General features: G+C 38.6%; 1 protein-coding gene across 2 annotated transcripts in view; it reads left to right on the forward strand.

The window, feature by feature from the left end:
- Positions 1–19007, forward strand: part of AFF2 (ALF transcription elongation factor 2) — a 342722-nt gene that overhangs the window by 235884 nt on the left and 87831 nt on the right. For both annotated transcript variants that reach the window (XM_052673659.1, XM_052673658.1), the window contains exon 8: positions 6219–6270. In XM_052673659.1, coding sequence (XP_052529619.1) covers positions 6219–6270 — 52 coding nt within the window. The remainder of the gene's footprint in view (positions 1–6218; positions 6271–19007) is intronic.

Raw genomic sequence — 19007 nt, forward strand, 5'->3', positions numbered from 1 at the left:
TATATATAACATTGCTGGACAAGCGGCCCTGAATATTAGAGTAAATTGTGCTTATAAATTCCATTTAATCTTCTGAGATTTTCTTTTACTGTAACTCTTACACTGTCTCAAAGGAAATATTTTAAAGATGACTTGCACATTTCAGCAAAAGAATGAGTATCAGGTTTCAAGATTTATAGATGGGATGTTTTAAAACAAAAGCTCTTCTTTTTTCCGTTGGTATTACTCTACCATTTATTTTCATTTCCCCAGGTTCTTTGTCCACTGTATTATAAACTTCTCGGGGGAAATCTATCATTAGATGTTTTCACACACATAGAGCCCCTTTCTCCCCCTTGATAAATGATAAAATTGTGCTCCAGTGTGTGCAACACATTCTTGAAATACATCTGAATTCCATTATACAGTTTGTCATTTGCATGATACCTTTTGAGTTACTACTCTCAAGAGAAGTCTTATATGCTACAGAGAAATGCACTAGGAAAATGGAAAAACAAGCTCAGTGTATGTCCACAGGATAAAGCAGTGTAAATTGTGTTGAACGAATGGCCTTATTTCCATGAAAGTTCAGAGGGAGAAAAAGTTGTGTCTCACCAGTTACTGGTCACTATTTCCATGGACAGGTGTTCTCTCCACATTCAATGCTCAAGCTGGTACAGCACTACTTTTTTCACCACAAAAACGTTTGTTTCCTTCCTGTTCTGCTTTTAAGGCTTATTATGTATCATAAGTGAAATTTGCTATAACGGGCTGTGTTTTCTGTTTAACGAACAGAATAACTAGTTGTGCCACATCTCTAATCTGAGTCACACAAACCTTCATTTTAAAGTGTCCACTTATATCAAAAGGAGGTTAAAGCAAGAAGGAACTTCTTTCCTTGGAAAGCCCCTGTGTCATCTGTATGCTCCCTGTACTTACCACTGCTTCTCCTAAACAGTGATTTGCTGTGCCTTTTGTGTCACTAGGCTTAACTTCATTCTTACCTTTTTGCTAAAGCCAAATTGTAGCAGTACAGTTTGCCACCCATGTTTTACTCAGTGAGGTTGCAAGAACTAAAAAGGCTGGATGTGGCTCTGGGCAGCCTGGTTGGCGACCCTGCACACAGCAGGAGGGTGGAAACTAGATGGTCTTTTTGGTCCTTTTCAATCCAGGCCATTCTATAATCATAGAATGATTTTATGATGAATGATTTTACCAGAGACAAATCCAGCAGAAAAGGCATGTGTATTTTTCTGTCACCATAGACTGTCCTCCTGCTTGCAGAAGCAATGTTCGTGTTTGATGTAATACAACGCAGATGTGAGATCTATTTTGTACAAACATGGTTTGACATGATGAAGTTAATTTTCTGGGCAGCTCAGGATTAGGGAACTGCATAGTATTCACAGTATTCCCTTTGCTGTGGGCTTGCAACACCCTTTGCCCTTCCTTTCCATTCTCACAAGGCTTTTCTACATGTCAGTGGAGTCCAGCACAGGGGTGAACTGATTAGAGAGCCAATTAGAAGTGCAGAACCTGGATTCCATTTAGAAAATATTTTAAGCACCTCCTTCTTGATACTGACACATGAAACCTACAACAGCTTATTATATACAGCATACTCCCAATACAACCCTACACATCCCAAGCAGGAAGAACTGCATAAAGTTATTGGAAGGTTGTTGGCAATCCAGACTTGATTCACTTCTAAAAAGCATTCAAATAAGATACACATTAAATCAAATAAATGTTGAACTTGAAAATAGTCCCTTAAGAAGTTCTAATGCTCTGTAAAAGTACCTGAAATTATGGTGTACTGTGATGTGGTGTACAGTAATTTTTCAGGGAGGGAGATTATCTCACATCTCGTAATCAAATCCCATCTTGGTAATCAAAAGATCCCAAAACAGCAGGTCTGGTTTGCACTGAAGATGCAAACTGTTTCTGTGTGTATTCAGCCAAGCTTGATGGCACCCCAGTAAGTTACATACCCACATCCCAGGCTAATTTTAGGGTTCTGTTGCCATAGTTCCTCCCTGTAATGATGGCTTGGAAAGCTCATTTCAGTGATTCAGGTGTCACATGAAGTCCTATGTTATCTTGCTCTGCATCTTCGGCCTCCTCTGTTCACAGCTTCTTAGAGCAGCTCAGACTGGTGTCTAGACTTAGATTTCAGCTGCTGCAAACCATTTGGAGTGGTTGGAGGAACTGTGTGACTCTTTGTGTTGAACATGGAGGAAAAAAAACGTGAAAAACACTCTTTCCTGCTGAGAAACAGAATACGTGATACAGGCATTACCTTTTAATATTACCTGTTGATAGACACAGAGAGGTTTCTGATTAATAAAAAATGATGTTTTTGAAAAATACATGTGCAGACAAAGAGAGAATATAATTTAACTTGCTGGACCAAAATCATAGTAAACTGATCTTAAAAAGCTCATTTTGATTCTGGAATATTTCATGACATTCTGATGTCCAATGCAAGCTGAGGGCTCCTAAAAATAATATTTTGTTGTTACAGTCTCTACTAACACTCTTACATTTATCCTAATAAAGCCCTCGTTCAGACATTTCTCTAGTTAAATTTGTAAGAAGTACCTGCTTTGAGAGCATACTCATCCCTGGAGAAAGTGGGTGTTATAGGCAGTCTCACCCCTACTTACACCACAGATAAATTGTTGTTTTGTCACCATGTTTCTGCTTTGCAGGAATTTCACATTCCGAACTGTAAACCTCTGAAAATTGTAAATTATAATAAATATGCTGACACAACTTTGTCTGTTAGAGTAAGTGGCATTGCTCTAATAATAAAATCAAAAATCCTACTTAATCCCACTCTTCCCCTAAAGTGGTGTTCTGCAATAGCTGTGGATGAAAAGACAAACAAGTACATGTATATTCAATATTAATGTCAACTGGGTCAGAGAAGAATAGGAAATAAAATGAATTTATAACACCTCTGGAAATTGCTTTTTGATACAGGCAGTTTTCTCTTTGATTTGCCCTCATTGAGGCTATTCTTTGTAATTTTAATATATCCTCAGAATTGGCCCTTATTAATAGCTGGCCTAATCTTAATAACAAATGTACACTGTGATCTCCATTCTGGGTGTCTTTTGAGGTCGGCAGGTACGTAGAGCAGAATAGATGATACGAGTATTTAGGAAACTCTCTCACTGATGAACGCCTAATTTCGTGTTCAGAACTGACAGATAATGTTTGACAGAACTATTGATACAGAGCTCTTCTGTCTCAGTGTTTGAGGCTGAGCTGGGTTACCTCTATGAGTGATGGTGAAATAGTCACCCTCGCGTTATGGTTACTGGCAATCTTAAAAAGACCTTATTGGGTTTTGAGTATCATCAGATGCTATTGGCTTATAAATGAGAGTTAATAGGAACATTAAATGGTACAAGCTACTAGGCCTTCTGAATATTAAGCATAGTTTAAAACTGTGGAAGACCGTGTAGTCCTCCGCTTTCTGTAAAATATTGCATCTTCTAGCCAACGCCCCCTGGGAGCAGGGGTTATTTGAACTTTTCAGCATCCTACTTTCATTTGAACACACTGTGTATTTTTAATTTATCCCCTCACTTCTCTCCCTACCATAATATATTTATTGTTGATGCTCTACTCAGTTTCTCCTTAATTATTCCAGCTGCCTGAAGAATGTGATGCATTTTAGAAGCTGTGTGGTTTAGTTGTTTAACCTTTGAGTTTTGTAACTGAATGAGATGACATATCCTTTGTTTAGCAGAACTGGCTAAGAAGAATTATATACTCCAAATGATAAGCTTTGAACTGCTAAAGAAATACCGAAAACCAATTTTTTTCCTCTCTCTAGTCGCCTAAACATCCATTAGTCTCTTGAAGGGAACTCATAAATCCTGCAAATTTAGTTTATCTGAAACCAACTCTAACAGTTGTCCTTCCTACTAATCATGTTTTATATCCATTTTGTATTTTTCAATATTCAATAAACATGTCTTGTGCTTGCTGTACTTCTCTGGAAGGGTCTGCAGAGTAGGCTGTATAAGGACAGTTATTAATCACCCATTTCAGATGACTGTTGGCTAGTTTAGTAAGTGTATTCATTTATCTTTTTTATGTTGGTTTTTTTTTTTCTTTTCCCTTTCTTCTTTCCATTTATCTAACGTGGAATTTCCTTTGTCCTTTTTGGCTTATTTCTACTAGAATATGTCAAAAAATGAATATAACCTGGAACAGATGAAAAAAATAAGATGACTGGAAAGAGGAAAATAAAAACAGACCCTTTGGGCTTCTTTCATGAAAAGATCCTATGCATTATGCCCTGTTAGATCTGCATTAAAAGTAATAAGTACATTATCTAGCAGTGCTGCTTTAAAGCAGTAGATAATTTACACATTAAAGTGAGATGTAGATTTAAAAGTTAGAGTGTTGGACTGAATTAGAGTCAAGAGTTAGGATTATATGGCCCTATATTAAGATAGTCTCCGTTTCCTGGGGGTGTTGTCCTTCTGGTGGGCAGTGAGACTTGCAGATATGAATCTGGGGCTGTGGATGGAGCGAGGCACTGCAAGCAATGGCACTGGGGAAACAAATGGATGTGTCTGCTAGATAAACAACATAAAAAGTTCCTGCTCATCACTGAAGTCCAGGCCTCTAAAGATTAATATTTCCTGAAGAATTCTTACTTCTAAAAGATTCCTTATCCACACTACAGTCTTACTTTTATGGGTTCACATATTACAGGGAGGCATCTGCCATTTATCAAGGGGTTAATGACTAGTAGTTATGTGTCCAGATACTTTGTAACCACCGAGCTGCCCGACAACAGAGGTCACTTGAAGACAGATGACTTACAAACCAGTTTAAGGATCTCCTTGCGCTTTCTGTTTTTACGAGCAGGGCAGGGCTTCAAATGCTTTCCCATTGGCATTACTGTCCCCTCTTTAAAATTCCATACGCCATGAGGCTTCCACAAGTAGTCCTCAAACAGCAAAAAAATAATTGGAACACCTATTGATTGCCACAGTTATTTAAAGGCTAACAGTAAAAAAAAATCATGGACTTCAATCTCCATCGAAGCAGAAGGGAAGCGGAAGTTGCAATTTGTCGTTCTCCTGCAGTGAGTAAAGCAGATCAGAGTGGGGGAAAGGATGCCAGTGGGTGTCACAGCAGATTGGGCGACACGCTGATTTGTGTGTCATCCTGCAGTGCAAGAGGTGAGGTGCTGGAACAGCTGCCTCGAGAGGCTGTGGATGCTCTGTCTCTGGAGGTGTTCAAGGCCAGGTTGGATGTAGCCCTGGGCAGCCTGGTCTGCTACCAGATCTGGAGGGTGGTGGCCCTGCCTGTGGCAGGGGGAGCTGGAACACGATCACTGGGGTCCCTTCCAGCCCAAGCCTTTTATGATTCTGTGAATCTATGAAGTGTGCCCAGAGGAATAGCAGCTCTGAGAGGAACCATCTGATAAAATGTAAATGCGTGGGAAAGAGTATTTGGTCACTGTTAGTGTCTTTCCAGGTAGACAGACCATGAAAAACCTTTTCTGCAAAGACAGACAGCAAATAATGACTTTTTATCCCATTTTTTATGTTTTGAAATATACTAATTTTGCCTTTAAAAAAAAGCCCACAAAGTTACATGAGACAAGTGTAAATACAACAGTATGCATTATTTCCCTTAATTCACCTCTTTCTTATGTCAAAGAAAAGGAAGGAGGTTTGGGGCTGCCTGACCTGTTGGGAGTTTTCTTCCCTTTTTAATGAAGGGCAGGGAGCAAAAAAAAAAAAAAAAAAAAATTAACAACTGGGAGGACACATCAAAACTGAGAAAAATTCCTACGCTTTCTATTCCCCATTCTGCATTGTGAGTTAGGTGAGGTGGGATCAGTACAGGCCTCAGAAAAGATCAGTAATATCCTAGATCCAGAATAAAACACATTCCCCTTCTGTATTGCCACAGAAATACACATCAGTTTATATGGACTAATCACTATGAGATAATCTGCAAATAAAAGAGAACATGAAGGAGGAGCTGACTGCCAAACTTCATAATGGACAAGTCTGAAAGTCATTTGTTCTTACCTAGCGTCTCACAGAACTAATAACAAACATGTACAGAGTATTCCTCAGTTTTCTTAGCATGGCTCTGATTCTGCCTGTTGTTGTTGAACTGTAAGAGTGGTTCAGCCCGTTTTACATAACTTTCATTCATTGAATGTAATTCTGTCTCTTCGGGGTTGTTTTTTTCAGGATGCTTGAGGATGATCTCAAACTCAGCAGTGATGAAGATGACAGTGAACAGGTAAAACACATCTCAGTGCATTGACCATATAATCTGACAAAGGTGGATTTTTCTTTTTTTTTTTTTTTTTTTTTTTTTTGGTCACTTGAATGTGTCTGTATGATCGTTTACTATACTTGCATCAAAGCATCTTGAGGTGCTGCAGAATCCATTTTACCTGCACATAAAACCATTTCTGAATCTTTTACAGTCACTTCTAAATCTGCTCCGGTAGGAGGAAACATCTTAAATAAGAATACATTTTGGCTGTTTTGCTTAATTAACTGTGAAATAGGTTAAACTAAACCAAAACAATGAATGCTAATTTTGGAATAAGAGAACAAGCATGTTGTCATCTGGGAATACTAACGTGGTCTGAGTTCCTATCCATTGTACCAAATTAACTGTGGAACAACCTCCACTTGTTTCACACTCAATTTCTGAAATTGATGACCTGTTTGGAAGTGGGTGTAAAATGACCACATCAGACCACTAACACGACTGTAGAGTTGTTTTGCACTTTGCAATTCATCTGTAGGATTGCACACATGAAGTTTGAGTCTTTATGCTTTGCTCCAGTAAGTGAGAAAAGGGCTGGAGTCCCATAGAAAGTAATTCAGCAATTCCCATTTGTGAGACGTAACATCTTCATTGTGTAGATCTAAATCAAAACTGAATGTCTTGAAACATGAATGAAGAAAAATTTTCAGAAAACTGTCTGATGTAATTCTCTGTTCTTCCCACTCTATAAATATTTACAAGTCATACTGGGAAAAAAAGGCTGGTGAAATTCATATTCTCAACATTCTTATTAGAAACACTGAGTCTTTGGTTTAAATTCATCTGTAGGTTGCTCTCAAAATAATACCTCCTATTTATTTCCATGGAAAGTGCAATAGATACAAAGAGCACAACGGCATTGTTTGATAGAACAAATTCTCAGCCACCAAACACTATTTCTCAACATAGTCACCACCATTAGCTAAGCATTTTTCCTGGAGATGAACAACAGCCCACAGGCCATGTTCACAAACACCTGCACCGGTGGAGGTGTCCCACTCTTACTAACACCGCTGCTGAAATGCACCACACAGCTCTCACTGTGTTCACATCCTCTGTTTGGTCTCCATACATTTTCAGCAAGCATAAGTGAATGCCAGTGGGTGCCATTTGTTTCTGCATGGAGGAATTCAATGTCACACCTTTACTTCATTTGCATTTCCATGTCAGACACCATTCTGTCAGACTACCCCTCTGCTGCCATCTGTCACACAGTGACAAAATATAACAAAGTTTGGCAATAAGGTTCAGGCTCTGCTGCCATCCCTCCAACGTCTACCTGACATTGTGGGCCAACATAATAAAATAGGAGGTATTACTTTTGGAGCAGCTCTACTATAGACTGAGATGTATAAACATCTGTAGTAATGAGGAAAGTAAGCTATCTGATCTGATCTGTTCAGCAGGGAAATGCTAAGCATAAGTGGATGTTCCTTTCTTATTTACTTTTAAATTACCTGAATGCTCTCCTCCAACCTATCTAATCCATCCTTTAGGGCTCGTGTGTCCAACACATGGCCTGCAGCCTGCATGCAGCCCTGGACAGACGGTAATGTGGCCCCACAAGGTCACACAGTTTTAGCATTACTAATGTGATTTTTAGCAATATTTTTCACGAGTTGATCATGCATACCTTGAATGTGGACTGCGTAGGAGACAACAGAACACAGTGGAGGAGAGGGCACAGAGCAGTGCCAGCTCTGGCTCTTGTGCCTGCCATACACACTCGATCAGATGAAAACCCATGTGTGTTACACATGGACTGCTGCCACTTAGCAAGTAAAACTTGGCTATTGTCAGCAACGATTCAACCTACCTACAAGTGTGTGCGCCTGTGAAGGCACACTTTTTACTATTAAGCCAACAAGTAGATTTTCTTATTTAATTATTAATACTGGGCATGTGTTGTTTTATAAGTTAATAATTTAATTTATTCATTAATTTCTCAAAAACAAGGTCAAATATCCCACTAGCTTTATATAATCCTCCTTTTATTTTTTTTTTTTAATAAAAAATACACACACACACACACACAAAAAAGAACTTTTGTTATTTCTATACATTAGCTATGTTGTATTTTACATGCAGCCCAAGACAATTCCTCTTCACTCAGCACAGCCCAGGCTATCCAGAAGGTTGGACACCCACACTTTAGAGTCATATCAGGCAAAATGCACCTTCCAGTGTCAGTTGACCCCTTAGTCATACAAGTCAGTACTATTAGCACCAAGAACAACTGGCATTCTCACATGAAGGCCAAGAATCAAAAGGCTGCATTGATGCAATGTGCTATTGTACAGGCATGTTGGCTGGCCCAAATGTTCCCATAGGCTGACATTGCAACATTGAAATATGCAAAATTTAGGAACAGTAAAATATCCTCAGGCAGGATTTTTTTTTGTTTTTTTTTGTTTGTTTCTGTTTTGCTATAGCAATTTTCCACTGATTTCAGCAGGCTTACTCCAGATTTATACAATTTACACTGACTCAATGTTATCTCTGATGTCAACCCCGTGCAGGAAGCCCACGTTTTGTCTCCACCACGTAACGTCGAATTGGCAGCTCTAAAAGCACTGCTGTTATACTGTCAGTGTCCTTTAGCCAAAGGCAGGGCTTATGCTGGGAAGCAGTGTTTCCTTGCTCACAGTTCAGAGGCAGCAACTTAGGTGTGGAGCTGTGCCCAAGCTGTAGGAAGCCTCAAACTGCACCAAAACTTTACAAGACTTTACAGCAGTATGTTCGACAGTGTATGCTGAAAATGAGGGAGCTGCAGTATGGAGCATTCACGTCTATTCTCAAAATTTTATAGTTCACAGAAAATGTTTTTGTTTCTGTTTTCTTCTTTTAGGCAATATGAGTTTCATGTCACTCTGAGTGATAAGCATTGATTAATATCTCCTCAGATCTCCCAAGTGTCTTCCAAAGAGGCAGATTATGGTATCTATATTTAGAGATTCAAAAGAAGAATGGATCCAATCATGCAAAAAGTAAATGAACTGTTTGGACAGTAAGCACACCAGTCATATTTCTTCAGTTTCCTGCACTAAACAATAATAATTTACCTTTCCTATGTAGCCCACAAACGTGTCTATGTGTCGTTTGTATGTGCATTACAAATAGAAGGTGTAAGCAATATGATATACACTATGGGAAAGAATTCCACAGGTTTTTAGATTTCCTGGAAACATGACTGTATGTGTCTGTCCTTTAGATTCTTGTCACACTGCATCCCAGAGTAAGGCCTTGCAAAGCTGGGCAGTATGGCTCTGCTGCATCACTCAACCATTACACTGGCAGTACCTTCACACTTCAGCAGCTTCTGCCATCACTCTCTAAAGGAAAGAAAGGGGCCTGGGTGTGGAAAGAAGGCTGGCCTAGCACATTGGTCAGACACCAAGAACATCAGCAAAGCAACAGCGATGGTTTTTGTCTGCAGAATATTATTTACGAAAGATATGCAGAACATCCACCCATTCATGAGGGACAGGTGAGGGTGATTACAGTATGCAAATTAGAAGATGTTGAATTTTCAGCTTTGGGCTTATAAAAATGTGGGTTTGTAAAAATGTGTTTTCATTAACATAGAAATTTTGCATGCAAATAACTACAGCTGTACACACGTATATCTTCTGAAGCGACAGAAAGATTAGAACTCAAAACCATTGTAATAATTTATGCAGCAATGTTCTAAAGAATCATTCTCATTGCAATCTCTGATTTTTTCTGCTATAGGCTTGTAGCCGAAGTGAAGCACAAGCCAGCATTTACTTGTTTTTATTTATAAAAAAAATATAATATTATATATATAATATTATATGTAAAAAACAGAACCTCTTGACTAGTATTTCATGGAAACCGAAATTCTTTGAGAACAGCAGTCAGTAGGGAGTCCTAGGACCTAGGCTTGTATTTGTCCCTTGAGAATTGCTTGGGACTCTTCAATACTTGCATGGAAGGGGCAGTGGTGGCAGTGATCCATATAATGCACCTCGATACCATCTTTCAGTGAATGTCTATGGTATGTAGAGAGTGATCTATCAGCCTGTCTTCTGAGACTACCAGTAGTCCATCAGTCTTGTTGCAAGTCTGTTAGAAGCTTGTCTGCAATAAACAAAACTCTCATGTCCTGTTCTTTCACCCCTGCAAATGAGCACACACATTTCTGATCTGCACTGCGCTTACTTAGGGGCCCATGAACCATGTATTTTTTCAGTTGTTATACAGCTCCTTCCTCTTCTCATTGTTGAGGACAAACCTAAACCATGATCATTCTGATCTGAGGAGGCTGAGACTGATTTTTTGATAAAATGAGAACTAATAGTTTGAAGCTAGTGAAAGGTATTTAGTCTATTTAGATATCATTAGTGGTTTTGTTACTGAATACACTGTTCACTTATCAACATCAGCTTTTCAAACAGGATGGAAGTGGTTCCTAAGGGCTACGTTATGAAGAGCCCTTCTTAATTTGAAAATGTTAGATCTTATTGGTTCTGCTAGGAAAAAAAGAGGCTATCCTCACTAATTGCACTCCAAAAGGCTTAAGAAGTTTCATCAAGCAAGTGGTGACTGGAAATCCAAACTACCTAGTGTCAAACTGCTGCACATTGCAAAGAAACTTCGTGGTTGTCCTCTCTTTTTAGACTCTATGACTGCACGCTCTGGCAGCGGTGGGCTTGGAGTAGAAGTTCTTAGGCTATAGCATGCAGGAGGTCCAATGAGATGATCCTCGAGGGTCCCTTCTGACTTCAGATCTGTAAATCTTTGGACTGTATTGATCGTAGTTGTAGGTCGTGAAGGAAGCTAGAAGTTACCCAACCTCCAGTCATCATTTTTTGGGCCTCTCTTGGAGAGACTGCAGTTATCACCTATATCTAACACATGTAAACACATCCCACAATACCTTCAGTGTAGACACTTTAGATCTGGTCACATGACACATGCTTTGTCTCTTAGACAAAATGCTGATTCTTATGCCTTTCACTGTGGGTGATTTGGGATTAAAGACCCACAGAAAACGACAGGTTAGATCTGGAATCAATTTTCATTTACAGCTGAGAAGCAGTTATTGATGTTGTGCTCACAGTTCAATAAAAGATCTGAGGATATAGACCTTGTGTTTCTTTTTCAATATAAGCAGCATAATCAGTCGCAAATGTTTTTACAAAGAAAATTGCACTGACAGCTTTATTAAAATTGCTGTCTTTAAAGTTTTAAGATGTCAAAAATTTGACCTACTCGAATGGTTTTTAATATGCATACTGACCAACCCAATAGATTTTTATGTCATGTATTTATAATATCAGATATTATAAATGTTTAATATATTGTTTGAGAAGTATTGTTACTTTTAAGTATCGCCTGCGTTTTGAACTCTACTGAGAGGAACACTGCACTCATACTGCATTCAAAGTTCCTCTTGCGCAATATTTTTAGGTTGCCCACAACAGGTATTGTCAAGGCAGATGACACACAGGTTCATAGTAAAAACATTAGCTGACAAGGTATTTCAGAGATGCTGCTGTTGATGCTCTTCTCTAAGAGTGGTGATTTTTAGAGGGCTTTATCACTGCGTTAAAAAACTAACTCGGAAATTAGAGTAGAGATTGTTTTCAATTAGTAGCTCGGTTCAGCTAAAAGAGCTTGGATAAAAAATGGATTTGTGTTTTTGTTCCTTAAAGCACCTCAAATTCACTTTGAGCTCAAAGGCATCCAAATGAGTTTTGTCTGGATACAGTGTTATAAGGAGCTGTAGTGTACTCAGTTTTCTTTAACCAGCTCCTCTTTGTTCTTCTGCCTAAGGAATAGTCCTATTAACCCCTGAAACACATTTGTAATTGAAAGCACATCACTAGTTATCTGTGTGCGCTTTAACTAAAGAAACTTTGATACTAACTGCATTGTTTTCATGTAAATAGTATTTTTGGCAAACAAATGAGATGTTTTTCCTTTCTATTGTGTTGGGGTTTTTTTTTCCCCCTTCTTCACTTAATGATTGTCACCTTATTTGAACTCCTCTGATAACCAACTACAGAGACATTGTTGTGATAAGACAAACACAAGACATAGACATAATGCATGGCCTTGATCTGCCTTCTGTATTTTACACAAACATTTTTATTTTTTGCTATGTTACTACTAGGTAATTATCTACAAAGTGTTTGACTTTGTAGCTCAATCTGAAAAGGCGATCAGCTGATCTTTGAATTGTTATAATGCATACTGAACTTTCAAATATTCAATTAACTGTTTTTAAACCTATGACATGTAAAGATGCACTACGCTTTCGTCTTCAAACATGTTTTAAAGTGATATGGCCACCACTTTCATTGTAACAATAGATATCCTTTCCTGTGGTCATTTATCCCGTTTTTTTAGCTGGATCCTGAACAAGCTGTTTACTCCCCAAGGTTTTGCTGCATTTTCATTTACTTTGTTATCAGCAGAAAGGCTGAGGAACAGCTCTTCAGTAATGCCATCAATACTGCACGCACAGTGAGAGAGGTCATCTTGTCAAAGCTGTGGAAAAATCAGATGGATTAGGATGAAACTAGGTGCAAAATAACTTTGATAGAGTCTTTAATGTAAACAGTTTATCTGTCACCAGGTTTCGTCTAAATCCCAGAGTGATGCAGCATCTGTTGTAGCCACAGCAGTGTGTTTTGATAAAGAGCCCACTTTCCAATGTTTAAGATCTACACTCATGTTTTGTAATTGTAGGGAAATGTTTTCATTGAGCCATTAATGAAAACAGAAGCTACTAGGATAGTGCAGTCATTCTTCTCAGTCTGTAACTATGAAAAATCCCTTCATGAAGATATGCCTCTTCTTGCTACCTCAGTCCCTTCAAATTATTTTATTCTGCACAACACTAGTAGGAACAGCTGTGTACTACTATCAACCACATAAAATGAATTCTCCAGCTTCCATTAGACCAGTCTTTGGAAATAAGGGATTTGATGGCTGACGTGTAAGGTACTGATTCAACACAGCAGTGACATAGGTTCCTACCATTGTTTTTGTTTATTATCAGCAAAAGCTTTCTGCAGCTGCTGTGGGATCTGAGGTGAACTCGATGTAGTTATGAGCAGAGAACATGGCACACCACTAAACTGTATGGTGTTATCAAAAGCTTTTCACTTTTTCAGACTCAAAGAATCTCATGTAACTGTTTCTGCACATGTTGTTATTGCGGAGGTCATCTCTCACTGGGGACAGGGATTAATACAGCCCTCAGGAGGAATGGTTGCTGTAGACTGCACAGTTCTGTAGATCAACAACAAGAAGGTTGCCCCTGCAGATGGCAGGCATGGTCTTACCTCAGTTGCATGCATCAGCACTGGAGGAACTAGAGAAGCCCCATCCCTTCCACTGAGCTGCCTTTCCCATGGGTTGCCTGGTATGCTAAAAAACTTTCTACCGCAGTAGAGAAAATAATGCAAAAAGGAAAATACTGGAAGGTGAGCAGCTCTAGCCAAGACTGAAATGCCTTTGTTGAAAAGAAGGATAAATATGGCTGCAAGAATTTCTCTCCTCGCATTCCCACAAATAAGCAGGCCCCTCAGCGCTCTCTTAAGCATTTGCATTTCGTAGGTTTAGTTTTTCATGCCACTAGCCTGAAGCAGCCAAACTGTCAGCCGTGCCACTAGAAATCATTCACCTCAAGGAAAAGCTTTAGACACAGACCTGGTGCCTCTATCACTAATTAAATAGAGGTGGAAAGACCGTTTTTTTCCTGAGCAGAGCTATAAGGCCCATACATTAGAGATCTGCCAGCTTTTTGGGGAAAGGAGGGAGGAAGGAGGTACAGCTTTCAGTCCTCAGGATGGATCACATACACTGTGTGTGCACGCATGCCTGTGCACATATGTTTTTATAAAGGAGGCTTTATTATTAGCATGGAGAAAAATACATTTCCCCAAGTCCTTTGGCATACACATGCCACTTATGCAAAAGTCTTGCATTGTTTTGGCAGAAAGCAAAGGCAGCAACAGCTGAGATAATTGATTGACAGCAATATTGTTGTTGTTAAGGAAAAGCCAGACTTGACTGTACTGTCCTATAAAAATAAATCTGAGGTCTGTGGTATCTGTGGGCCATCTAGGTGCTCAACACTCATTAATCCAACCACACAGGAAACATTTATCTTCTATTTCTCCTCAAAAGGAGAGTGTGATTTTTTATTATGCATGCTCTGCAAAGCATTTTGGTAAAGAAATTGTCTGGCTTTTCTATACTGGCCATCTGCAGCATTGCTCTTATGTAAAAGCCCAGACGACTATGTATGTGAACCTCAAAATCTGAACTCTTTGGAGTTTTTCACACTAGTAGCATGTAGCACTAGTGTTCGCTTAAGGCTGGGGGGCTGCAAACATCTCGACAGAGGGACTCATAGGTGGCCAGAACAAGTGTAGAAGTAGGTGATGAAAAGGGCGTGATAAATCCAGTAATTAACTTGTCAGCTAGAATAAGGGAAGAGGAACTGAAAGTTGATTTCCTCTGGAGGAGTTCCAGGAGGAGAATGGTAATGAGAACTAAACACCCTAATTTTTCTTACGATGAATGCATCTGCCACTGAAAGGTTTGTTGGGGTTGGAGGTACTTCATTTTGTACCATCAGGATGAATCTTCCAAGAACAGATCTCCTACTCACATGTAGGGGCAGGCTTGAAGAAGCACAGTGTGACACTGCAGGCTTGGGCCTGCTTCTCTCCCACAGAACATGTGTGCTTTACAAAGCTACCACTCTTCATGGCAATACAATATGTGTAATTTTCAGAGCTGTGCTACTTGGCAAAGTCATTTGAGCAATATGGTAAACCAGACCACGGGTAGCAAAGAGTTATTTTATGTGTGTTTACTTCTACTGCCTATTTGATTTAATATTCAGGGTAAATTTCATGTTCAGTATAAACTAAAATCCTTAAAATCCTGTATAGGAGAAAAAAACAAACAGCATGGACAAATGAACAATAGCAACATCATTACACACCTTTCCAGCACCACCAGTGCTGGTACTCTTTGACTCAGCCCTTTTGCTTGTCAAATCTAGGAAACTTTTCCTTCATTAAGAGTAGGGACAAAACTTAGGATAGATTGGAATCCTGGAGGAATGAGTTAAAGAACTTTGCCACTGTAAAGAATCTAAAGGTATAAACTGCAAAGGAACTGAAGTAGAAGGGGCTGTTTCAGAGATACTTGCCTAACCTCCTTTCCATTTTGGCAAAGAAAATTATAACACACACAAAAACTGCAAAAGTAGCAATTAGATGCACACCAAAAGTGCATTTCATTATAAGGCTTCAAAACATCAGCACTTGTTCAGATAAGTGTCAGAGATCGAGATAGATACAAATAATTTTACTCATTCTGTTAGACGTGGACAACCAAGGAATAAACCAATTGTAGGGAGTGTCTGCACCTGCACAATAAAGTTCCAAGACATTATTTGAATTTATTTATTTTTCTCCTTCTTTCATTAGGAAATTTTTGAGAAGATTTTTGAGAAGATTTTTTTTTTTTTTTTTTTTTTTTTGCTTCTCTTGTAAATTTTTCTTGACCATTTTTTATGTATCTTTTTCGTTCTTAAGATACTTTATCATGTGATGATAACATACATGGGTGTAGGGTAAGCCCAGCAAGTAATGAATTTTTTGTTTTATTAGACTTCTGGAATATTGAATCAAACACACATTTGATGAGAACCCATCAGTAAATAAGAATACAATACTACATTTTATTCCCAGCTAAATATTTTACATTTTCAAGGTAGGATTAGTCATCTGCTAAGCCTGGGTTTTTGTAATGAATTTGTAACAACTTATTTACTAAGAAATGTTGTGTATGACTAGAATTTCAATTCAGATTATTTTTTTTTCTTAAAGAAGTATTTCTCAGAATTGCAGAATCGTAGAATGATAGAGGTTGGAAGAGGCTACTTGGCATCATCTAGATCAACCTCCCTGCTTCAGGCAGGATCACCTAAAACACATTGCCCATGATCACATCCAGGCAGGTTTTTAATATCTCCAGAGAAGGAAACTCCACTGCCTTTCTGCGCAACCTATTCCAGTGCTCAGTCACACAATGAAGAAGTTTTTCTCATGTACAGATAGAACTTCTTGTGTTTGAGTTTGAGCCCATGGCCTCTTGTCCTGTTGCCAAGCACCACAGAAAACAGCCTGGCCCATCCCATTGATGCTCTTCCTTAAGATATTTGTACAAATTAATAAGATCGCCTCTCAGTCTTCTCCAGGCTGAACAGTCTCAGGTGTGAGGATGTCATGGGAGACAGTATTGAAAGCCTTGCTGAAATCCAGGTAGATGACATCCACTTGTCTCCCCACAGTTTCTGTCATTCTGTCTCAGAAGACTAATCAGATTGGCTAAGCATGATTTTCCTGTAGTGAAGTCATGTCAACTGCCCCTGATCACCTCTCTTGTCCTCCACATGTTTAAAGGTAGCCTCCAGGGTGAGCTATTCTATCACCTTTTCTGTGATGAAGATGAGGCTGACAGTTTCCCAGGTCCTCCTTTTCGCTGTTTTTAAAGACTGAAGTGACAGTGGCCTTCTTCCAGTCCTTAGGTACCATTCCCATTCTGCATCATGATTGATAGAGTGCTGCCTAGCACTCGTGGATGCCTCCCATCAGGGTCCCTGAACCTGTGGGAGTTAAGTTTGCCCAGATGATTTCTACCACTGGTCTTCAACCAGTCCTGTTTATCATAATTTTTCCAACTTGGTTCAGATAGAATAATTCTTACGAAAAATCAATCAATCAAAAAAATCTTTAGTAAGGAGCTCTGTTCTGTACCTCAGCACTCGACAGTGACCAAATTGGTGTTGTGAGACCATTTAAATGTACTGGGTTTCATGAGATGTTCTGAGAGTTAGTTCGCATCTGTAAAGGAACTTGAAAATGTTTTAGAATATAGTCCTACAGAAATTGACTTAATAGAATTTATAATGTCTTTTTTTTTTCTTTTTTTTCTTTTTTTTTTTATGAAAGAGTAAAAATTTGTACACTTAGCAATTTTCTTCAAAAACATTTTTGGAAATGTAAATACTGTTTCACTTCTACCATCAAGATGCAATGATTCTTAAATCAAGGCTTTTCTTAATATGGAATTGTCTGTCAAGGATGGGAATTGGTCACATTTTTAATTACACACTTAGTTTGGTTTTGACCACTGGCATGATGTAAACAGATTTTGGGAAAAATACTGACAGATGCCCAAATACAGTGTTTCTCAATTAAAAGCAGTTCTCTTCGTGGATGCAGTTAACTCCTAACACAGAGACAACTGTTTTAAACTTGCTCACTTAAAGTCTTTTTCATTTTACCTGGCCTCTGCTGTGCCAGCTGAAATTAAATTTCCTACCGGTAAAATTTTACCCTAAGTATTCTTGAGTGTCTCTTGGTAAAGCCAGAAAGATTACTAAATTGCCAAAAGCAGTGATGAAATGTTCTCTGTAATTAAGACACAACAAGAGTCCAACGAACAGTGCTGATGTGCAGAGATAATATGCACGATGACTTGTTATTTCAAAAAATGAATCTCAAATGAACCATCCTATGTGTTTGGCTTCTGAAGGAAGTGTACTCATTTTCTAAAAATATGAGGAAAGTATCTTCATCATTGTTTTTGGTCCTAGATATGATAATATTGGGCTTTTTGTCCTCAAGGTGGAGTTGACCTAGAACATCATGCATAGAATTTCAAATATGAGGTTGCTAACTTCATGTCAGAGACAATTAGCAAGAAGGAAATACAATCTCCTCTGTTGACATTAGGGGACAAATAGAGGAGAGTGTAACCAATGAAGTAAAGAAAAAAGAAAAAAAGTAAAGAAGAACAAGCCACACATTTATGCATGCACCAATACATATTAATTCTTCAGTCCTCACATTCAGGTTCATGTTTCCCAGCACAGTTCTAGATGTTTAGTTTGCTACAAGCACAGGAAGTCATAGACAGAACTAATCGTGTCATTACAGAATCAGTACACAATACAGAGAAGTCAGGATCATAGATGACATATTCTGTATAAATAAAAGTGTATAGTATAATATCCAAGACAAGTGATAATCTACAGTCTGCTACAAATCAACAAATTTGAAGAGTGTCTCTGTTTTTATTGGATTGTTGAGCTGAGTCTGTGAGGTGTCTCTTCTTGACCCACAAGACAGAACAGCATGGTGGAATATAAATATGTGTTGAGTTGCTTTGATATTCATCTGGAAATACAGAACTGGTTAGAAACTAGGAGGTGAATGCAAATTAGTTTTGCAACAGCTCTGGAAAAAAAATGAAAGCATGGAGGCCTGTCTCCTTCTGCTCTTATGATTCAATGGCTTGAAGTGCCATCTGTCTCAGGCGAAGAGACTCTTCAAGGCTCAGCAATTGCCTTCTCAGGTGGCTATCAGTACTTCTGAATCAAGACTATAAGGAGGCATTCTTAAAAAATACTGACATTTTCAAACTTCACTTCTGTAAAATCAAATGCTTCAAATACTGGATTTTCAACTCTGCAATGGAAATACTAATTTTCTTTGGAGAGCAGATATTTCCCCTTTAAAGCTTTTCTGAAAATGTAGTTTACCTTCAACAATTCCAATTATTTTGCACTGATATTTTTGAGCTGGCCTCTTGTGGCTTTATTCTTCTCAGGCCTTTGTGATGCAGGAAACATGTACTGA

The sequence above is a fragment of the Tympanuchus pallidicinctus genome, unplaced genomic scaffold (genome assembly GCF_026119805.1).
Source record: "Tympanuchus pallidicinctus isolate F22 unplaced genomic scaffold, pur_lepc_1.0 scaffold13, whole genome shotgun sequence".
NCBI lineage: Eukaryota > Metazoa > Chordata > Aves > Galliformes > Phasianidae > Tympanuchus > Tympanuchus pallidicinctus.